The sequence below is a fragment of the Triturus cristatus genome, chromosome 4_2 (assembly GCF_964204655.1).
Source record: "Triturus cristatus chromosome 4_2, aTriCri1.1, whole genome shotgun sequence".
NCBI lineage: Eukaryota > Metazoa > Chordata > Amphibia > Caudata > Salamandridae > Triturus > Triturus cristatus.
Window position 1 is genome coordinate 957,687,448 of NC_140586.1, and position 24,602 is coordinate 957,712,049.

General features: G+C 44.7%; 1 protein-coding gene across 1 annotated transcript in view; it reads right to left on the minus strand.

The window, feature by feature from the left end:
* Window positions 1-1,005: 1,005 nt before the first annotated feature.
* LOC146839111 (uncharacterized) overlaps window positions 1,006-24,602 on the minus strand; it is a 129,701-nt gene continuing 106,104 nt past the window's right edge. Inside the window, exon 3 of the mRNA XM_085600013.1 lies at window positions 1,006-3,651. Within this exon, the coding sequence (XP_085456139.1) occupies window positions 2,406-3,651 (1,246 nt within the window). The 3' untranslated portion in view covers window positions 1,006-2,405. The remainder of the gene's footprint in view (window positions 3,652-24,602) is intronic.

Below are 24,602 nucleotides of genomic sequence, written 5' to 3' on the forward strand. Positions count from 1 at the left end.
ATTTTGTTTCCGAGTTTGTTCAAAAGCAAACAACATTATATAAGAGTATGGTCAGGTTACGCACTAGGATAATGTTCTTGTTGATATGTTACAAAGTGGAAATGTTCTCTGAGAACCTTAAATGCTAAACCTGTAAACATAGAGACCTCTAACCATGGCCTCAATAATTAACCAATCAAATGATTGTGGTCAAATAATTACCCTTCTTTTACCTCAAACTGTAAAGATACTTAACATAAATGGGTACAATTTTATAAAAGAAAAATAACATGATGTTAAAATAGATCTGCACAGTATGCTCTATAAACCGTCACTAATGAACTTGCTGTTCTGATCATCTGCCTTGCCTCGGGAGGCATCATGGTGCTTGCCTGGATTGTTCCTGCCTCTTCCTGGATGGCCGATCGCAGACATTTTCACGACTGATCCGATTGTGTATCTTTCAGTGCTATGCACATATTGATGTCACCAATGACATGCTCAGTTTCAGCTTGTTATTTATGTTATCAGCACATGAATGGGCTGTGTTTGGATGTTTGGTTGTGGTATTGTTAATGCGGATTTATAAAGTGTCAGGTTGCAAATTTATTATGCCACGAATGACCAAACAAACCACACATTCCTTAATGTAAATTGCCCAGTTTAGAACTGGTTCCTGTTAATGTAAAAGTAAAGCGTGCTTATCCTGTTACAGACCTCTGTAGTGTGTTATTAGGATGTGTTTGCCGATGGCCAGTCTTGTTGCAGTTACTCGCTGGGTGGTGGTGATGGTGGTCGGCGGCAGAATGAACTTCCTGCACTCAGCATTCAGTTAAAATAAACTCAGTGGAAGGCATTTGTTTCTACCATCTTTGGCTACTGAAGAGGGTTACTTTTCTGCCTTCTGACGTGTATTTTATTGGTGAACTCCCTCTATACAAGGTTGGGCTATGAAAACACTGGGCATTGTGGAAGACAATGTGTTTATCGCTTACGCTCAGCAAGACATCCAGACCTGTATGGGGATCTTGGAGAGGTTTACCTCCAATAACTGCACTTTATTGCTCCTGGCTATGTCAACAGATAGGTCAGTATTATTGTCAATGCACTTAAATTCTTCTCAAAATCGCTACATTTCTAAGATTATTTTTATGTTCGTCACAATACAATGTGTTTCTGCTTATGTCGTCGTATGATTGATAAATTACTAAAATTCTTCCCACATCCACTGCAATTATATGGTTTTCCCCCAATGTGTGTACGCCGACGTTGCCGTAAGGTTGATAAATCACAAAAGCTCCTTTCACATTCACTACACTTGTATGTTTTTTTCCTCTGTGTTTGTTCGCTGATGGTTCATTAATTTTCAGTGTTCAGTAAAAGTACTTCCACATTCAGTGCAATGCTATGGCTTTTCTCCTTTGTGTCTTCGCTGATGCCGTTTTAGATGTGATAATTCCCTAAAACTCTACACACATTCACTGCACTTGAATGGCTTTTCCCGTGTGTGTTAGCTAATGCTGTTTCAGGTGTGGTGATTTACTAAAGCACCTTGCACATGCACTGCACATGAATGGTTTATCCCTAGTGTTTGTTCATTGATGATTAATTAATGCTGAAGAGTCACTAAAACTAATCCCCCAGTGTTTGTACACTGATGTGTCTGTAGGGTTGATAATTGACTAAAGCTCCAAGGGCCAGATGTACGACCCTTTTTTGCAGCCGCAAACGGGAGAACCTCCAGTTTGCGGCCGCAAAAAGGTATCAGCATGTACAAATGGTATTTTGCGAGTCTCTGACTTGCAAAATAGCATTTGCGACTCGTTATTAAGAAGGCGCGTCCCTTCCTCATAGCGAGTCAACATGCTAGGTACTAGTGTTTTGCGATCGCATTTGCGGCTGCAAAACACTTGCAGTTTACCACCTACTTCCAGTAGGTGGAAAACCACTTGCAAAGGGAAAGGGGTACTCAGGGGACCTCTTCCCCTTTGTGAGTATGTTGGAAAATATTTCATAAGAGCAGGCAGTAGTCCCAGAGACCACTGCATGCCCTTAAAAAAATGAAACTGAAAGGTTTAATTTTTCTTTTTTACATGCATCCAGTTTTCCTTTAAGGAAAAAGGGCTGCATTCAAAAAAATAAAAAGCTGCTTTAATAAAAAGCAGTCCCAGACATGGTGGTCTGCTGAGCCCAGCATGCCACCATCCCTGGGAGGGCTGTCATTCCCAATAGGCACACAAATTGCGAGAGGCTCATTAATATTAATTAGCCTTGCAATTTGCGACCCCATTGGGAATCGCAAACAGTGTGAAATACACTTTTGTACATCGGAAATTGCGCCTCGCAAATTGAGACTCGCAAAAGAGTCGCAATTTGCGATGCACAATTTTCTTGGTTGTACATCTGGCCCCAAGAGCTTTACACATTCACTGCAGTTGAATGGATTTTCCCCTGTGTGTTCGCTGATGCCGGCTTAGGTGTGATAATTGACAAAAGCACTTTGCACATTCACTGCACTTGAAAGGTTTTTCCCCTGTGTGTGTTCGTCGATGATTCTTTAATGCCGAAGGGTCACTAAAACTACTGCCACATTCACTGCAATTATATGGTTTTTCCCCAGTGTGTGTACGCTGATGAGTCCTTAATATTGACATGCCACTAAAACTACTTCCACATTCACTGCAATGATACGGTTTTTCCCCAGTGTGTGTACGCTCATGACGTTTTAGGTGTGATAACTGACAAAAGCATTTTGCACATTCACTGCACTTGAATGGTTTTTCCCCGGTGTGTGTTCGCTCATGTTTCCTTAACGCTGCCATGTGACTAAAACTACTTCCACATTCACTGCAATGATACGGTTTTTCCCCAGTGTGTGTACGCTGATGTATCTGTAGGATTGATAAGTGACCAAAGCTCTTTACACATTCACTGCATTTGAATGGTTTTTCCCCAGTGTGTATTCGCTGATGCTTTTTTAGGCTTGATAAATATGCAAAGCTCTGCCCACATTCATTACATTTGAATAGCTTTTCTCCTGTGTGTGTTCGATGGTGAATCCTTAATGCTGAAGATTCACAAAAACTACGTCCACATTCACTGCAATGATACGGCTTTTCCCCAGTGTGTGTTCGCTGATGTCTTTGTAGGGTTGATAGTTCCCAAAACCTCTTTACACATTCACTGCATTTGAATGTCTTTTCCCCAGTGTGTTTTCGCTGATGCTTTTGTAGGCCAGATGAATATGCAAAGCTCTTCCCACATTCATTACACTTAAATAGCTTTTCTCCTGTGTGTGCTCGCTGATGATTTCTTAATGTTGAAGATTCACGAAAACTACGTCCACAATCATCGCAATGGTATGGTTTTTCCCCTGTGTGTGTTCGATGATGTCTTTGTAGGTCTGCTAATTGACGAAAGCCCCTCACACATTCAGTGCATTTGAATGTTTTTTCTCCTGTGCGTGTTTGCTGATGGTGCTTTAATAGCGATGGCAAACTAAAGCTCTTGCTGCAGGTGCCTGTTTTTTCTCTCTGTATTATAGCCTCTGGGTCAGGTATACATTTGTCTATATCACATGACACTGTGCCCTGATAGGCCAACATGGCTGATAGAGCACTTGTGTTAGTCTCACATTCCCTGTATGTGTGTGGCATTTTGCATTTTTGTTTTCTTATTTAACAATTAAGTACAGTGGTCACTGAATACTTGCCACACTCATAACATGTGTAGTTCTTCTTTGTGGGTGATTTGCCTTTAGATTGGAGAATGATTTTGCAAACATGCAGCTAACGATTCATCCTACTTTGGGGTAGTACAAAACAGGATAGTACTCTGTAGCTTACACAGCAGAACTTCTTTTTCCTTTACCCTTCAGTTGTCTGGCTCCACTCCGTTATGCCTTACTCTGGTTGCTCTGTATGGTGCAAGAAAGAGTTTACAAGACTCCCAGAGCACTGAATGATGGTCTGTTGTCATTTTAGGATGCAGAACACTGCTGTAATCATATCATACCGATCCCATGATCAAAACTGGTATTGCACACGTGTTTACACATAAGGTAGTTTGCCAGTGTCGTTGCCTTTATTTTCCAGAGATCATTTCTAGTCTTGTGGCGTGGAGGCACACAGCTCACTGAGTTGCCCTTGACTGCTTTTTCCAGGATCTCTCAGTTTATGGTCAGGTTTCTCTGACTGAACAGATGTTTTCTTGAATGCTGGAGATCATCATTTCAGACTGGTTTTTGAAGATTTACAGTATTATGTTCTTTTTTCAAAAACATTTCGTGCATTTAAGACTTGTTTTCTGTTGAATGCAAAGAAACTTAAGATTACTAACTGCAACCATAGTGGAATGTGAATAAACATTGTTTAACAGGATGTAAAATCCTCATTCCTTTACTAACAAGGACACAGAGGATATTTCACCATACACATATATTTAAATAAAAAGGTTTAGCTGAAGATGTTACATTTGATTTATTTCAGAAAACTTGATGATTTACCAGTGTTCACACGCACGCAAATACTAGCTACGTCTTCAGGTATCTAAATATGGTCCCGATTTTTTAAAACAGCTTGAGGAGTAAGAGATGGGTCAGGAAGACCCCAGGGAGCACATCAGAATGTTGTATTGTACATCAAATATTATCATTCACGGAGGTTCCTAGTATCATGACTGGCAAGTGCTCAGCTCCGCATAGCTTTTGAGTAGACAAAGGGCCACATGTTTAGTAAAAGTCAATGCTTAGCACTGGCTTTGAAATGCACAAAAATTCCATGGATGCAGCTCAATAATGGTAAGAGATCGATAAAATGAGACGGGCATGGAGGGGAAGGAAATAATGAAACATTACCTGAAAGAGCAAATTCAAAGAATGGAGTTAGTAGTAAGATAGAAGGATAGTGAAACGACAATATGGACGAACGGGAGACAAAAGGAAATAAATGCAACATTCTTTATAAGCACTGGATAAACACCAGCCCTGTGAATTTTTACATAGAAAAAAAGAAGTAAAAAACTTCTGAAAGATAGAACAAAAACCAGAATTTACACCTAATAGAAACTGAATGCAGAAAACTTACCCATTTTGTTTTTAATGTGCACCATCAGAGAAGAGGACTAAATGAATGCGTGGGAGGATTAACTGATCTACTGTGCCATGAGGGTACACCTGGTTCAATCTTATGTAGTCTTTTTGTAATTACTTTTAACTTGACTAATGCATAGATAAAGCAAGTCTCCTGAGTCTGGGAAGTATTGCATAGCAGCTGAGACTTTCTGACACTTAAGAAAATCTACATTCTGAACAGGTATACAACATACCATAAAAAGTGTATGCATGAATGAGAACATATTAGGATGGTAAAAAGCAAGTGGAAAAGCGAAAAAGGGAAAGGGAGCAAAAGATACCCAGTATCTAGAATGAATGAGGCCAGAGCAATCAATCTTGAGAAAAGGTAAAATGCAGCACTTAATTAAGAGATGCTTTTTTAAGGTCTAATTGTAACACTTTCAGGGAGAGAGTGGATCTGATGTGAACTGGTAGTGGGTCCCCAGTCCTCACGCTGCACTTCTTTTGAGAGTGGAAGTGTTTGTCAAATAAGAGGATATGAGAGAAGTGCTTACTTCCAAGAGTTCCGATGTAGACGCATAGCTCACATTTTTGTGAAGAGATAGCAGGTGAGTTTACTTATAGAGTCAGTGTGGAAGACACTGTGCTCTTCACTCACACTGAGCAAGGCACCTATGACGTGTGAGAATTTTTGAGACGTTTAACTCATATTCCAAACACTTACCCACTCTCAGTGTGCAGCCAGAAGCCGTTTTCATCTACGTAAACTATATGTATTGTGGTCGTTCAATCTACCTCCAGATTTATTACTTTTTGCATATTTGCAGGTGTCAGACTGGATCTGTAAATATTGTAATGGCTATCCTGTGGCTGTAGGTGGTGTCATCTTCCTCTAAACATCTGTTAAAGAGCAGGAGTGACGTCCCTAGAGTTGTAAAGTGCCACCCCGGTGCCCTGACGCCAATTGTTTCCAAGCAGTTAGATGCAGTGAGTGTGGAATGCAAAAGTCTTTAGTTGGAACTTTATTATCAGTTACATGCCTGACCGTCCTTTAGAACAGGGAGTTGGATGGGATCAGAGGGGAATCTGCAGGGACAGAGTATCCACCAGAACGATAGACATTGCAGGTAAGTAACTTTTTCCTCTGATGGATACTTCTACCTGCGGAGTCCTGACCCTTTGAAAGAATGCGGCAGCAATACAACAACCTAAGTAGTGGGTCTAAAGGAGTATATTGACCAGAAGGTCTTGCAGCACAGAACGGATGAAATGTCCGGCTCTTCTCACCGTGAAATCTAATCAACAATGCATTACAAAGGTGGGTAGGTAGTCTGTGCCGCTTAATATAGCTTTGCTGTGGGCACCTCCTGTGGCCAATGTGAAGGATGATGAGCTTGCTCTGTTTAAATGAGCCTAAAGTCCCTCTAGCAAAGGCATACAAAATCTTAATGCAGGGGACAATCCACTGTGACAGAGTCCTCTTTGCTACCTCCTTGACCACATATCAAAGAATGACAAATCCTCTGATACTTCTACGTCCGGTTGATATAAAAAGTGATAGACCTACAAGGGACCAGTCAACGTAAAGCCTCCTCCTCTTTGGTGGGATGCAGTGGAGGAAAAATATATAAAGTGTAATGGGCGGATCCAGATGAAAAGAGGGAACCATCACAGGTAGAAAAGGCGTTTTGGTCCTGAGAATCAGTTTGCTGAGGTAAAAACCTGTAAAGCTTGAACGCACATTCTTTGCAGTTCCCTGATGTGCAGTACTGAATCAATAGTCACAACAACACAGCTTTCAGGGTCAAAGGTTTTGCTCAGATGTGAATTTACCTTGAAAAAAATGAAAAGCCAACAGACGTTTGGCAAAACAGGAACAAGTTGGTTTAATTAAATGTAGCGGCCGGGAGAGCTTCAACAGAAGCGTGTCTGAAGACTGCCTCAATGTACAGAGGGTTTGGCTGCGCTTTATACATTTCTAGAGCTACAATAAATCGATTTTGCATTCTGGAACCAGTCCTAGGCATGAACCATAAATCCAGCCATCTGATAATGGGGACGCAGATGGCTATCGACTTTGTGGTGACTCGATGTGGGCCAGCATGAATGTCCACATGGGGAGCACATGATCACTGCGTGTAGTGTGCATGCTGTATTCTGATTTGCTGGGCGTTCCTAGCTACACACGATATTTGACTTTTTTATATTTTGGAAGTGCGCGCCTTTGGTCAAACGTGTTTATTGGGGCCAATTTCCTTTGACCTGTTGTGGTGTAGCTGCCTATCTGTGGGATTGATCAGGGATTTCCCTGCTTACGCGTTTGTCTTTGGGCTAAGTGTAACCCCACCTGTGGTCTATCAATCGGTAGGCTTTGGTTTGGGTCAGGGGGCCTGTCTGACCTCGTATCTTTGACTCGGGGTTGATGAGGAGGTCATCTAGGGTGAATTCGACAGTAATGATGCGAGTACATTATTACGTGTAGATATAACATGGCGGTCATTGATATCATAGATATCAACATTCTCATTATTATATGTGCATTTGTCATGCATTTACTGGCATTGTTTTTACCAATATTAAGACCGTTATGTGTACATCTCTCACGGCATACTTCGACATTGCATTTACCAATATTGACATTGTTCGTGTACATATATTATGGCGTACGTTGCCATCATTTATAAATGTTAACATTCCCCCTCTAGTTGAATATTCAACTGCAACTTCTTTCTCATATGTCACAACAGTCACATTATTCGAAGCTGGGTGTGTTTTTGTTCTGTCTGCTATCCTTTCCCTAGCTATCTGCATGCTACCTAATTTGAGGAATGAGTTTTTACAGCAGAAAACACCCACTTGTAGGAAACCACATAATAATAGTACAAAAATGACAACAGGGAGTAGCAATGCGCACAGCTTGGTCACCCATAAGGGGAGCCCGATAAAAATACTATGGAACTAGTCCTGCTCAGGGGTACCCCCTTCCTTCGTCATGTCAGCTTGTAGACTATGCTGTGCTTGAAAGGCATGAGTGAGAATTCCGTTTTCAAGATCATTTCCAGGAATAATTGTGCAACAGGAAGCACCGATCTTTGCACACACCCCTCCCTCCATCGCAATTAATAAATCCAGCACATCCTGATGTTACATTACCATGAGGCGGATGGCTCTTTGTTGTTCCCTAATAGCAATAAGGCCAAGTTCAGTGCCGTTGATCATCTTCAGTAGTTCCCACCTGGTGATTTGGAGCCTTCAGGACTTTGCTTTTGTCTGAAAGGTGTCCCTAAACACATTTCTTCAGGAATGTCCTTGTACTGAACCCACCCAAAATAATCAGCAGTTCTTCTTCTTCAAGCCTGATGCAACAGGGTTGTTTTCTCCTGTAGCTGTTGTTGGAGCAACTCAGACAGATCTTCTCCAGAGATGACCAGGGTTGTGGTGTGGATGGTCAGGAGGGTGCAGAAGCCATGCAGTCTGGGAACAAGCTGTGCATAGGCAAAGTTATCACAGTGCTAGCAGTAATCCATCAACTTGAAGGTGCCCATTGCAGGTCTGCTATGTGCAGTACTACTACGCAGTTGGCATTAGTGCCGGGAGGTATCATTCCTTTGCCTCAGAAACACAAAGATTACTGTGTAACTTTCCATACAGTTAGGAGTTGCCTCTTCCTTTTCAACCATGTGTACCTATTTACCACGTGTCCCAGATTTCCTGGCATGGGGTATCTGTGCTGCTGTTCGACCCCCTCCCATAGGACTCATTTCCCCTAGCGTCATCGTGGTGGATGGCCCTGCACTGGAATTCCATATCATGGGTCCATCTGCCATTAAGAAAGGCCGCCCCAAATATGTTAAGGGACACCCTTTGACCGCAGACAGAGAAGGGAGCAGACTCATTTGTGCACTGATACGGTGGCTTTGCCTTCACCTTCTCTGGCATGCTGACTAGTGAAAAAGGGATTTAGGCCTCATGTTTGTGCATGGAGTGCATGCACAATAAAGAAGCAGTGACGAAATAAAAGTATAAAGCCCTGACGAAGGCCCCAGACCCATGTGGCTCTTAGCGAGGGCCAAAAATGTAGGCACAGTAACAGGGGTATAACTGAATGATTATATTCAGTAAAACCCATAAATTCGTATTTTATCCATACCCCAGGTACCCTCCACATAAAGCATAGCATTTGGGTATACCTTGAGGTATTTTTTAAATATCCCTCATCTGGATCCCTGCTCACCCAGTATTGCTTTATCTAAGAACTCTCATTCCATTATGGTTGAGTCCGCCCGGGTAGTATCATCTGTGGATAGGCGCCAATGATGAAGCATGTCACGATAATTGAGTGAGGCGTCTACTCCAATACCTTTGGATACCTCTAAATACCATATGACATGTCTCCCAGGCCAATGGCTGTATGGATTGAGAGGTAAGGGGGTTGAAAAAAAACAATTTGAAGTAAAGAGGCTTAAACAGCAGTAGATACACACAAGATTGATATGGAAATGTGCATATTTTCACATAAGTGCTTTGATTTATCTTATGCGGGTGTTCATAGCATTGAAACCTGGCAGGCATTCAAGCAGGAGTGAATATTTATCAGTTAAATAAATGTGGAAATATACTAAGTTCAGGTTCATTTTTTTTACAAAACCCAAAATAAATATGGACAAATACAAATAAAAGTATTAAAAAATAAATACGGATAAATACAGACGGAAATGTAAAAAAAAAAAATACCATAAAACTGGGAGCGCTAAATATAAGTTACTCTACAAATCCCCTATCAGGGGGTGTTAACGTTCGAACTATGGCTATAAGATTTAACAGACTATTGAGATGGATATGCAGGGAGCTCCAAAAAGCTTAATAAAGTTCAGTGTATGTTAAATAGGCAAATATAGCATCAAAGAAAAGAAGAAAGAGAACTAATCAATGTGTATAAGCAAGACATCAAGACAGTCACACGGAGACCAGTGAAAGTGTAATGGAAGTTTTACTAATTCTCAACAGGGAAGTCAGGTGAAAGTAAAAATAATAGTAATATGGTCTGCTCACTAGGATGATGATGAGTGACAATTAACAAGTTTAGTTAAAGGACAGTTACAGTATGAGATTAGGTGAGAAACATGCTCCAGATAATGTTGAACAGCTGAACTTAGTCATTCAATCTATATATCAATTGTTCAGTGGCTGCCATTGTAGCCATGGCATCCATCCAGTCTGCAAATCTGGGAATAGATGGCATATTCAATTGCTGAAGACAGTTTCGTCGTCGCCAGGGCAGAGTCAATCCATCATTTTCTGTTACTCAAAACAGGAATAGTGCTTGCATAGAGAAGAATCACCAGTGCTTGTGGGGGGTTAAATGAGAGTTCGCTCATGTGTCTGAGGGTTTCCCATAGGACCAGTATGTCTGGATATGGGGGCAAGACTACAGGATGTGCAAGATGTCTTCGCCAGTGGTTCGGCAACCCCAGCGCTCATCTGTGGTGGACATTCGGGCTTGATGAAGCTTGTGTGAAATTGTTACACCTGTCAGACTCTGGTGTCATGTTCCCCCAAAAACCTTTGCCTTTTCCCCTCCTGTTTGCTTAAATTATTGAAGATTGGGCTTAGGACTCTTGCAATTTACCACAGCTAACAAGCTCTACGGTGCTTGTGCTGACTTTCAAAACATAGTAAAATTGGCTCATACCCAATTAGCACATTTCATTTACTTATACATTTCTAGTAAAATGGTACTATATGTACCCAGTGTCTGTAAATGAAATGCTACTAGTGGGCCGGCAGAACTTATTGTGCTACCTACTTAAATAGCTCTTTAAAACCTGTCTCTAGCCTGTCATTGCAGCGTGTGTGCAGCTTTAAACTGCCAATTTCAGTTGCCAAAATAACCTGTATGCCGAGCCTAAATCTTCGTTTTTAATAAATATACGTCACCCAAAAGGTAGGCCTTAAACAGGCCTTATACAGGCTGCAGTGTATCTAAAATTGTGGACATGCACTTTAATTTTTATTTGTTCTGGGAGTTAAAAACTCTTAAATGTGTTTTTACACTACTGCAAGGCCTACCTCTCCCATAGGATATCATTGAGTTACCTTAGTACATTTAATAAGTGATAACTTTTGTTTGGGAACAGGTAGAAACATCATGTTTGGTCTTTAAAGATTTGTAATTTAAAACCCTCCTTAATGGTAAAGTTGGATTTTACGTTACAATTCTGAAAATGCGACTTTTAGAAAGTTGACATTTTTCTTTTCCTAACTATTTGGTGCCTGCATCCTAAGTCCTAGGTCACATGGCTAGGTGTAGCTGGCAGTTGGCCTCTGTGTATTCCTCCCAGACAGAGTAACAAAGGGAGCCTAGATGTTATCAGGATGGAAGGGGCAGAGCTCTTCCCTGCCCTTACACTTCAAAGGAGCTGCCTCAGCACACTCTCAAACAATTCAACAACAGCCTTTTGTCACCCCAAACATCTTCTGGCATGGGCAGGGAGGAAGGAAATTCCAGAACCATCTGAGTATTTCTTCCATTTCTGAGCTGGCAGAAGATAAAACAACAGGGACCTCAGACCCACTCTTCAGTATACTCCTGGACTTTCGGATTCTACAGAAGAAGGTAAGCGCTGCTGGCAGAGGAATGCCCTGCTCCTTGAGGCCTGCTCTGCTCTCTGAGAACCGAGGCTGAATCTGACCCCTTAACTCCAGGTAGACTGACTCCAAGGTTAAGACAAATGGGGGTGCACAACTCAAGAAGTCCAGAAAGGCAAGAATGATAGAAAAATTACTTCTTTATTTTCTTTAAGATCATCAAATAAACGCAATCCAGCCAATGTGTACACGGAAGAGAGAGAAAGTTTCAGCCGCGACGCTGAGGAATCTTCGTTTAGGACAAACAGTGGACATTGAGGCGCAATAAATTATACTCGCCCGTTGACTTCTCTTTGTGGGGCTTTCTTATTGTGCCAAACGGATTCGCCTACTAGAATGTCATTGGAGCATTTTGGTCTGTCATAACAGATAACATCTGCCTATTTCCGTGGGTGTGTTTTTTATCATATTCGGATCCGTTCTGCTGGCAATCGCTGGAATTTTCATAAACTGTTACAAACAGGCCTACATAAGAACAGATTGACGTTTGTGAGAAGCCAACTGATCTAAAACTATTATTAAAAAGTTGTTGGCACTTTGGCAATTTGTACTTTACAAATGACACTTTTCTCTGCCCTGATGAAGTTCCCTATATGGGAATGAAACGCGTTGGCTGGATTGCATTTATTTGATGATCTTAAAGAAAAAAAAATTGGGAATAAAGAAGTTACTTTTCTATCATTCTTGCCTTTCTGGACTTCTTGAGTTGTGCACCCCCATTTATCGTAAAAGTTTCAGATCTGGAGCACAGTGATGCCACTCAACGGCTGGTGCAGGGGTTGTTTGCACAGCAAACTCACATATTGGAACTGGCACGAGGTGCTGCATAGGAGGTCCGCCGTCGTTGCTCTTGGATATTTGACTCCAAGGTTAAGGTGGCTGACTTCCTGTTCTGAGCTACAGGGACACAGCAAGTTCCAGAGACCTCCCCTCAACTGCTACATTGGACGTGCCCGGACATGCAACTAGACCTGCCTAAGCCCTTCTGGCATTTGCTGGAGCAGATTCCTGAGCTACAAGTGGTGCTTTTCCAGGCCCAGGACCCTTGGCTGGCAGTAGTTGAGCTTTTCCTGTGATGAAAAGGAGAAATCCTGAAGTTTTTGGCTCTTCGTGAGCATGAGTGGCCGTTCGCACTGAGATCTTACTGCTCATGACGACTGTCAACAAGAAGCTCCGGTGGACCTGACTCATTGGCCTACAGTAACCGCTAGTGAGGACCAGCAACACGAAACAAGCACTTCGGGCTACAGCATCGATAGCCTATGGTGACCGCTAACGTGATGCTACAGCAATGACTGTCCGCAAAGCCAGACAGGATCTTTGCGCTACAGCGATGGGCAGCGTGGTCTTTTGCCACAGCGACCACCATCCACAGTGCTCTCCCTGCTCTTTGTGGCCTCCTCCACCATGAACTGGACTCTTTTAGATGGACTTGTGAACAAGACGTTTTCTGGGGCGCTAACTTTTATCCAGTTTGTGACTTTCCCCCTGTCTAGCATGATCAGATGGCCTTAGTGACACTTTGTGCTGTCAGGGGCTGTTCTTAAATAAAATATTACACATTTCAATCTCCGATTCTACAGATTGGATTTTTGTCATTTTAGTCTCATTTTATTTATTAAATTGTACTCTTATTTTTCTACATCGATGTGGGATGTTGTGTTTTCACCTTATCGTGGTTAGTGTGCTGCATAAACACTTTACACATAGCCTCTAAGCCAAGCCTGACTGCTTTTGTGCCAAGTTGTGGGTTAAGCACAAGTTAGATTAGTGTCTCTTGCGGTTCACCCGAATAGAGATTGTGGTTGTTGCTTGAGCAGGGTTAACACGCTCCTCCAGGAGTCTAGTGCCAGTTGTGCAGAATTTCGAAGAAAATGAACTTGATGCATGCTTCACAAAGTCCTTTGTCGTGTTTGGAGCGCCTGGGACCAATCTACGTCAGAGTATGTATTCTGGAGCCGCACTTCCCATCTTTGTCGTAGTCATCTTTCGGTCATGCCAGAAAAGAGTTTTGTAAACAGAAGATTGTGCAATACAAGCTTCTTGTAGCGACTCACTTTACTAAGCATTCGTAGCTTGAAGAGGTGAGCAGCATCCAGGGCTGTGGTCCCAGCTGGGAGTAACGACAGTGTCTCAACTGGAGACATTTCCAGAACTGGTGACATTCAGACATTAAATTATTGAACAATTTGAGGGTGCCATTGTTCAGCATATGAGCTAGGTTCTGTAGGCCCTGGGGCTTCCAGTCCTGCCATTTGAAGGAGGAGTTGTCAATAGTCAATGTCATCTTGTGCCACAGGGGAGGTTTGGAGTGTAGGAAGAAGCTTGTGTGTTGAAAGACAGATATTGTGCATTTCAAACAGCATTGGATTAGCAGAGCCCGATGATGCTTGTGGCCATTGTACAAGATTTCCTGCCCTTGTCTGTTTTTACCACAAGGAACTTTTCGAAACCGACGTCCACCTGACACCCCTCCCCCGGTCAAGAGGTATCTTGATTTTAATTATGGGGTTGTAACCCCATCCAGTCCCCACAACACTTATCATTCGTTGGCAGGGCCAAAGGGCTAACCGGCTGTTGAAAAAATGTGTCATAGATATCAAAGACTGACCGCCTCAGCTCATCCAGCAAATTTAGTACATCAGCTACTAACTAACCTGGAAGAAAAATGCACCCAAACCGATTGGCCTGTAAAGTCTGCAAAAATATCCACCAATTGGAGAACCCAGTCAACTTCTTCATAGGGATTGGCAGTGGATGTATTCCCTAACCTTGAGACCACCTCTGACCTGCGATACTCCACTCCAGCAGCCACCATAAATACCCCTTCTCCCTGGGAAGCCATTAATAAATCATGATCAGCCAGAGCTGACTTAAGTACAGCACCATTATCAGCCCACACAGACTGCTGGTTTTGCAATCGCGAGAGGGGACTCCATCCCATAGGGTACAGAGGATGTTTCGGCTAGAAAATGAGTCAAAGTTCTAGAGAAGGGCCCAGTATGATACAGGCCTACATGGCTGTTTCATGAGGCTGCCTAAGCAACATAAGGCTATTGCTACTATGCATAAATGTTAATAACCTGGTCAGAAGACGGCAACACTGAAACTACAGTCTGGACGCCATATAATCCACCCCAATCCAACCCACCCCACCCCAATCCACCTCACCCCACCCCACCCCACTTCAATGTACCCCACCCAATTTCAACCCATCCCACTCTGTTCCACCCAATCGTGCCCACCCCACCCAATCCACCCCATGTAACCCACCCCACTCGATTCAAAAACACCCCACTCTACTCCAATACACGCTATCCACCCCCTATTCCAATCCATTACACCCCACCTCAGATCAGTCCACCCGACTCAAATGCATGCACCCCACTCCAATTTATCCCCCTTAATCTACCCCACTCCTGTCCACCTCAACCCACCCCACTCCAGTCCAGTCCAATCCACCCATTCCAGTCCAATCCACCACAATCCACCTCACTCAAATCCAGTTCACTCTGATCCACCCCACAGCTACCCACTCCAACTAATACACCCCACCCACTCCACTCCTCCTCATTTTAATCCATCCCACCCCAATCCATTCCACCCCAATACAGTCAACCCCACTCAATCCAGTCCAGTCCAATCCACCTTATCCACCCCACTCAATCCAATCCGTTCCACTCAATCCAACCCACCCCAAATTATTGTAATCCACCTCACCCCAATCAACACGCCCCACAACACCCCAATCCACCCCACCCCACCCATCCCAATCCATCCGAACCCACTGCAATCCACCTCACCTCACTCCTACAATCCACCCCACCCCATTTCAATCCACCCTACTCAATTCCACCCAATCATGTCCACCCCACCCCAATCTACCCTACTCAGTCCACCTCAATCCACTCCTTTCCAATCCACCCCCTCTACTCCAATCCACCCACTCTACTCCAATCCATCCCAATCTACTCCAATCCATCCCAATCTACTCCAATCCAATTCACCCCACCTAAGTTCAGTCCACCCCACCCCAATCAATCCATCCAGCTCACTCCACTCAAATCCATGCACCCCACTCCAATTCATCCCCCTTAATCCACCCAACTCCAGTCCACCTTAATCCACTCCACTCCAATTCACCCCACTCCAATCCAATCCAACACACTCCAGTCCATTCCACCTCATTCCAGTCCAATCCACCACAATCCACCTCACTTAAATTCAGTCCACTGAAAGCCAACCTACTCTAATCCACCCCACTGCAACCCACGCCAAAGAATCCACTCCACTCCAATCCATTTCACCGACTGCAATCCTCCTCAATCCAATCCAATCCACCTCAATCCATCACAGCCCACTCCAATCCACCTCACCTCACCCCACTCTACCTCATACCCAATACACCCCACCCCACTACAATCCACCTAGCATACTCTAATCCACCCTATTCCACTCCATCCCACACCACTCAAATACAATTTAATCCACCCCACCCAATCCAATCCCCTCACTCTAGTTCTATCACGTCAATCCAATGCAGCCACCTCATTCCAATCTAATCCATCTCACTCCAATCCACCCCACACACTCCAATCCTCCTCAGTCCAATGCACATCACCCCAATCGAATCCACCCCAGTCCGGTCCAGTCCAATCCACCCTATCCATCTCAATCCATTCCATCCGACTGAATCCAATCCATCCCACCTCACCTGAAATCAGCCAACCCCATCCAATTCCAATCTACCCCACCCCAATATAACTCAACTCACCCCTCTCCAATCCACCCCACTCCAGTCCCACCCCAATTCACCCCACTCTACCACATATGCAATCCACCCCACCACAGTTCAGTCCACCCCACCACAATCCATCTAGGGCACCCTTATCCACTCCACCCCACTCCAATTCACCCCACTCCAAACCACACTTCTTCAGTCCAAATTAATCTCCCCCACCCCAATCCCCCCACCTTAGTCCTATCACTTCAATCCACTGTACCCACCTGTTAGACTTGGCATCTTTTGGTGAGTTTCCCCTGACTTTTGTGCTTTCTGACCTCCCGGTTTTGACTCTGTTTTTGCTGACGTAACGTTTCTGCGCACTTTTCGCACTGCTGATCAGTGGTAAAGTGCATATTCTCTCTGTGTAAATTGTGCTATGGATTGGTGTTTCCATGATTGGATATTTGATTTACTTGTTAGTCCCTAGTAAAGTGCACTGAGTGTGCCCGGGCCTGTGAATCAAATGCTACTCATGGGCCTGCAGCACTGATTATGCCACCTACGTGAGTAGCCCTAAAAAGGTACCTCAGACCTGCCATTGCAGAGTCTGTGCGCAGTTTGTAACTGCGATGTCGACTTGGCCAGTGCACACACTTTCCAGTCCCCAACTTTTCCTTTTCTTACATGTCAGGCACCCTTAAGGTAGGCCCAAGGTACCCCTGTGGGCAGGGTGCTGTGTATGTGAAAGGTAGGACATGCCATGGTGGGTGTGGCATGTTCTAATAGTGAATTACAGTCAATTTTGTTTTTCACTATTGCAAGGCTACCAGTTCCCCATAGGACAGAATAGGAGGTTTGTTTATAACATCTTATAAACATAACTGGCCCAGGGAATTCAGTAAGAAAATAACATTTAGTATGCCTGAACTCAGAATCCAAAGATGCATCTTTTAGGGAAGGTGATTTTTACATTCTGCGTTTGAAAATACCACTTTTAGAAAGTGGGTATGTTCTTGCTCAGTCATCCCGTGTGCCTCTGCTGGAATGTGGACTGCCTGTCTGGGTTTTGGATGACAGAAGGCTGGAGGGCCGGAGGGGCTCCAGATAGTCTAGATAGGTCAGAAAAGGGCTGAATAGACCTGGTCTACGATGGGGGAAGGGGGAGGAGATTTCATTGCACCTCAAAGGGCCTGGTCTGACTCTGACAAATGCCGGCCCACCTCCTGCCAGGAATTCACACCAGAGAAGGCCCAACAGGTTCTGGCCGGGCACAGACACCCTCTGCCTGAAAGATCAAAGGATTTTGAGACATAAATTCTGGGTCCCAGACCCCTGAACTTTAGAACTCATCTGGATCAAGAAGACTGCCAAGAAGAAGAGCCCAGAGAAGCTGCGAAAAGGAACGACTGCTTTGCTGGGTGCTTTGCTGGGCTGACCAGCAGTGGCCGCTTCTGTCTTGGGCAGTGAAAGGCCTGGACTGGACATTCTGCAACCTAACTTGTGAGTCTCTCCAAGGGCTTGAGGTAGAACTTGCCCCCTGTTCATGAAGTCTCAGGAACACCAAAGACTTCAAGTTCTTCGACCTGCAGCACTGGGGACTGTGTGTTTTGTGCTGCAACCCGAAGAACACTAACTCGACGTCTATGACGCCACTGCCGACTCCGTGTTCTGAAGGCACCGCCGCACCACAACCCTGGTCTCACCGATGACACCTGTTGACGCCGACCCGCTGCTTACACCGTGACCTGTGGGCACTGCACTCCGCACCGCCTCGCTTCACGCTGAAGCTTTGGCACAGCAGAGGGCACCGCATCCCTGGTATCACCGACGATGCCTTTTGATGCCGCCACCAAGCCGCTGCTCGCACCACAACCTGTGGGCACCGCACTCCGCACCGCCTTGCTTCACGAGGACGCCCAGGCTGGCCTTACACCGCTTCTTCCTGCCGAAATCGACGCTGCTGCTGCTTGCACCGTGGTACGAGAGTCCCGCTCGTAAGTCACACAATACACCGCCCTCATCCTGCACCGCAGCCTTGACCTACCGATGCGGGTGCCATCGACTCCAGTTCGTCAGCCAATGACAGCGCTCCAGCAACGACGACGCTGCTGCTTGCACCGTGACCTGCTAGCACCGTGATGAGCACCGCCTTCATCTCGCACCGTGACCCTGGTCTCACCGATGACGTCATCTGACAACGCCACCGAGCCGCTGCTGGCACCGTGACCTGGGGGCACTGCACGCCGCACCTCGTACCACAGCACCTGACGCCTGCCGGCGCCAGCGCTCCTGATTCCACCAGAGAGGAGCTCGACCCGCAACATCAGTGACTTCAAGGGCCTCCACGCCCTGCATTTCTCACAGGTACTGTTTTGCGGGTCTTCCCGACCTCGTAGCTGGCCCGCGACCAGCCAGAACTGTTGGATTTTGTTGTTCATGATGCGATTTTAGCCCAGACGGGGCTATCCCCACAAGGAACCCTTGTTAATCGGCATATTTTTGGAACTGTGAACTTTTAAGTATAGTAGTGTGGATTTTTATCGTTTTTGGTCTAAAAATATTGGATATTTTTCTAAACTGGTGTGGTGTCCATTTGTAGTGCGAACACTGTTGGTTATGTGTAAATGCTTTACACACTGCCTCTAAGATAAGCCTGGCTGCTCGTGCTAAGCTACCAAGGGGGGGAGCAGGGGTTATTTTAGAAGTGTAACTCCCTTATCCTGACTAGAGTGGTGGTTTCTGCCTGGCTTTGGCCCACGCCCTAGCCTACCACAAATACCATTTTTAACACCACCTCATTCCAATCTAGTCCATCACACTCCAATCCACCCCACCCACTCCATCCTCCTCAATCCAATCCACATCACCCCAGTCCAATCTAGTCCATCCCACTCTATCCAGTCCAGCCCAGTCCAGTCCAATTCACCCTACCTTATCCACCCCACTCAATCCACCCCACCTCACCCGAATCTAACCCATTCCACCCTAATCCATCTACCCTACCCCACACCACTGCAATCCACCTCATCTCATCCCACTCCACTCCAGTTCACCCCAAATAATTTACCCCAATCTACCCCAAATCCAATCCACCTCACTCCAATCCAACCAACCCCAATTCAGCCCACTCCACTGCAATTCATCTAGCGCAGCCTAATCCACCCTGTTCCACTCCACCCCACTCCAATTCACCTAACTCCAAACCACAACAATCCAACTGAATCCACCCCACCCCAGTCCAACCCTCTACGCTAGTCCTATCTCTTCAATCCAATGCACCTACCTCAATCAAATCCATCCCACTCCAATTCACGTCACTCCACTCAATCCAATCCACCCCACTCCAATCCACCTCACTCCACTCAATCCAATCCACCCCACTCTACGGCAATCCATTCCACCCCACTCTACTCCAATGCTCCCCACTACCTCAATCCATTCCAACCAACTCCACCATATTCCACCCCACTCCACTCGGCACCACTGCACTCTATGACACTCTGCCACTGAACCATTGTACTCTACTCTATTTTACTAAACTCTACAACATTCTACTTCCCCAACTCCACTCTATGTCACTGTACTCCAACAAATCCTCTCTACGCCACTCCACTACCTCACTCCACTCTACGACACTATGATCCTTCACTTCACACTATGACACTCCACAGCACTAACGTTTAGCCATGCTGAACAGCTGCCACAATGGTGTACAACATCACAAAAATATATTGCCCAAGCCAATAGCTCTTAAATAGGCAATACCTTTTGGCTTTACCAATGCATGCTACAAAGAGCAGTCTTAGCCATCTTTGTTGCTCATGTACGAGCGCAGGGCAAATACAAACGATACGCAACAGAGATTCGAGATTGCAGTTGCACAAACTACATTGCTTTGAGCGATCTATAAGAGCCGGCCATGATGGTCTAAACTCCATTAAGGGAGAACATAGAAATCGAATATCAATAAATTGTAGTCTCACTGATCTGGCTAGGGGACAAGAGAGGTGGGCAATTTCTCACCACAGAAGCTCTCTGTCTTGTAACCTGCGTAGTTCCTGCTTGACAAGGTTTCCGTACGCTTCATGAATGAAAGGGCTTTAACATGTTATTTCTTTAAATAGTGACCAGAGCTATCTCTGGCCCATAACCCTTCAAGGTGCAATGCAAGAAAGGTTTTTAAGATAAGATTGCGCAGGTCGATAGCGTAGATTAGAAGCTGTAAGAGCACGCCAAAGGAGTCTAGGTGGGTTGGTTTATTGGAGTTAGACCAGTCAAGCCACGGAATTCCGATGTTCAGAAAAGGGGGCAAGAAGAAGCTGCACTGGCCAGGTGCGGAACCCCTACAGTCCGGTGCACAGGACATGTTATTGTGGGGTCAAGGGCTACAAGGTTTCATGTTTATTTTCTCTACTGACCCACACCAGCACAAACCCTCTAGAGGCCAGTTTACAGATCAGTTAAAGAATGTGCCAGGAGAAGCTGAGTTCATATTTGCATATATGAATAATTAAAACCAAAGCATTCGTTTACAGTGTAAGCGCTCAAAAGAAGTACAGTGGGTCCAGTATTAAAACTTGTACGCATGTTTCTATACTTTTTCTAATTCTTCGAGAAGTTCCCTGATTATATGGAAATACATCCATAAGCATAAAAGGAGTGTTGGTAATTGCTCACTTTAAAAATAAAACATACATAAAAAAGTTGCACCTTGAGAGAAAATAAACTGCTGTGCAACTTTAAATACAATTCTGTGAGTAATCATTCAGTAAAACAAATGCATGCCAGTATAGAACAAGCATTGGCAAAGTCAATAGGTTTCGCCTATGCAAGACCGATCGGCATTGTCCAGGTTTTTTAAAGATGTTGCACAAGAAAGTGGGCTGCTGTGCAACATGGCTCAAAGCAAATGAAACCAAAGTGCTATGGTGCGGCCAGCATTGGCCACGTCATAGCGCTTACTTTGTGGTTTTTTTTTAGCCATGTTGCACAGCATCCCTTGCTATTGTGCAACTTCTTTAAAAACATTATCAAATCTAAATAGCTCAGCTGAAGCTATTTGGTTTTGTTATTGTTTTTAAAGATGTTGCACAGCAGAGCAGGATGCTGTGCAATATGCCTTACAACAGTGCTTGGTGGTATGGGGGAAGGGGGTGGGAAGCAACCCTATCCTTTGGGGAGAGGAGGTGGCATTGGAAATTCACTTTACCTCCACCCCTTTTTTGCCCACCCTGTAAAAAGTCTTACTCATACACTTGTTAAGACATAACATAATCAGAGAGCCTATTATCGGAGTACTGTCAGAGCTTGTCACCTTACTGCATAAATCCAAACGGGACATGTGAATTTATAAATGAGACCAGTAGATTTCTAAAGCATCACATCCCAAGGACAACTAGATATTTTATAACATTCCACACCCTTGACTACATTGAGGGAACCTTGCTCTTGCAATGGAAAGGATGTGGCTGCATCTCACCACCAACAAGGTAACTTAATCCTCAGGTGGGAAGCCCTAAACAAGAGGACAGACACGCTTTGGCCTCTGCAATAGACAAATCACAATCTACAGGAAACCCACCATCTTGTGCAGTCATGCACAGAGACTCCTGAATGGGCACACACCATCCTTCCTACAGTCTTAAGAAGATAAAAGTACCATGCAGACAAACATACTTGGACATGTGTACTTATCAAACGTGTATAGATGGATGGGGCAGCAGACTTTGTTCCAGTACTGTGGTTCAAAGCAGTGTAGTGTGCTTTAATTTTCTCTTTAGGCTGTAAATACCCTTCGTAGTTTACTCAAAAGCAGTACAGTTTGCACACCTTTCTCAGTGTAGTAAGAAGCAGTACAGTTCCCACAGATCTGTGTAGTAAAAAGCACTGCAGTGTGCACAGATTTCTTGCAGTGCAGCACCCAGCAGTGCATTGTGCACGGATTTCAGTAAAAAACATTGCAGTTAATACAGATTTCTCAAGATTCATGATCCTCGTCTGCATTAAAAAAACACTGCTCTGATTACCGGTGCCTAAAGAATCCCTTTTAAACCGCAGTATTCTCTGTATTGGGCACAGGGCCTTTTATAACCTATGTCACTCTATCAATCAATCAGTTCTTTTTGAGAGTGCACTACTCACCCGGGAGGGTCTCATGGGCCAGGGGGTTGCAAGCACCTCCGTTGGACATTGGCGGTAAGGGCAGTGCCCTAATGGTGGAGCTGCGTGGGGGAGAGCAGTGAAAGTTCTGGAAGAACATGTCAACACTCATCTATCAGTCCATATTGAATCGGCTGGCTACCTGGACCCATCTCAATCAGGCTTCCGGCCCAAACATAGCACGTAAACTGAACTGGTAGCAGTCACTGATAACATCAGGCTTGCACTAGATCAGGGCCAACCCACCCTCCTGGTGTTATTAGATCTTTCCGCCGCATTCGATACGGTTGACCACCAGACTATGCTCTTGAGACTGAGGGAGTCCGGGATTGGGGGAGTGGTGCTGCAATGGTTGACCAGTTTCCTCTCTAAATCGTACCCAGGCCATTAACTTGGGCCCATACAGGTCCAATTTGATAGAACTGACCAAGGGAGTACCTCAAGGCTCATGTTTAAGCCCAACCATGTTCAATATATACATTGCTCTCTTGGCGGCTCTCCTGAGGAACTATGGGTTTCTCCCAATATCCTATGCAGATAACACCCAACTTACCTTCTCCTTCAATAAGACATCCCAAACAGCCCAATCCTCCATCTCTTCCGGCATGCTGGCTATCTCACAATGGATGAGAAACAACTTCCTACAGCTGAATGCCACAAAAACTGAAGTCATGCTCTTCGGTGCAGCCCCACTACTATGGACTCCTGATTGGTGGCCCAAAGAATTGGGAACCGCTCCGTCTCCTAAAACAACGGCAAAGAACTTAGGGGTGCGTCTTGAACAGATTTTAACAATGAAAGAGCACGTAACCCATACTGTTGGCTCATGCTTTCACGCACTGGGCCTGCTGAGAAGAGTGTTTCCCTATCTCTCCGATCCCCTGTGAAAGACCCTGATCCAAACCCTGCTGCTTAGTAAATTAGATTAATGTAATGCGTTACTGATCGCAGCCAACGAGTCCTCTCTTAATCGCCTTCAGATGGTACAAAATACCGCAGCACACTTAGTTTTAAACGCCCCTCATAGATCAGCTTCACTCCCACTTCTACACAAACTTAACTGGCTGCCAGTGTGGAAACGTGTGAAGTTTAAGATCTGCTGCCTGACACACGAGGCAATATGGGGAAATGGACCCTCCTACTAGGCGGAGAGGCTCCATCAGTATCTCCCCCAAAGGGACCTACGATCCGGCTCGAAATTTCTGCTCAAAATCCCCAGGATCAAAAAAGCACGAACAGGAGGCAAGGCCTTTTCATATCAGGCACCATTCATATGGATGCAACTTCCAATTGTCTTAAGACAATGCCCAGACCACCTGAAATTTAGAAAGGCATTGAAAACTGCCATCTTTTAGACCAGCCCACCTAACATCTTCTTCTGCAAATCCACAAGTGCCAAGATACCGTTTGGGGGGTGATTCATGCGCTATATAAGCCCATAAACTAAACTAGACTCCGACCAGGTCAGAGGTCCAGAGTATTTGCACAGAAAGTCCTCTAGTGCTGCCCTGGTGGTCTGCAGCAGTCTGCAGAAGCTAGTCATTTGACTCTCCTGAGGTGGAGGAAGGGCGTTCTCGGTACAAGCGGTGCATATCTGGAACAGTTTGCCTGTCAGTGTACCTAGGAGAGTTTAGAAGTTGCTATAAACCTGCTTGCTTACTCTGTAAGTGTTGGCAGGAGGAATGCCCTTCTGTTAAATTCAGTGCCACTGCACCTTTTTCAGGCAATAGAGAGCTTTAGAAATTAATTAATAATAATAATAATTAGTGTAGTAAATTCCAGTGAAGTGTGCATTGATTTTTCAGAGTGTAGTAAAAAGCCCAGGAGTGTGCACAGACTTCTCGTAGTATAGTGAACATAAATGCAGTTCACACAGTTACTCTCAAAGTGTTGTAAACTGCAGTTCAGTGTGCAAAGATTCCTCACAGTGCAGTAAAGAGTACTGTAGGGTGCACAGATTTCTCAGTGCAGTAAAACGCAGAATAGTGTGCATAGATTCCTCACAGTGCAGTAAGA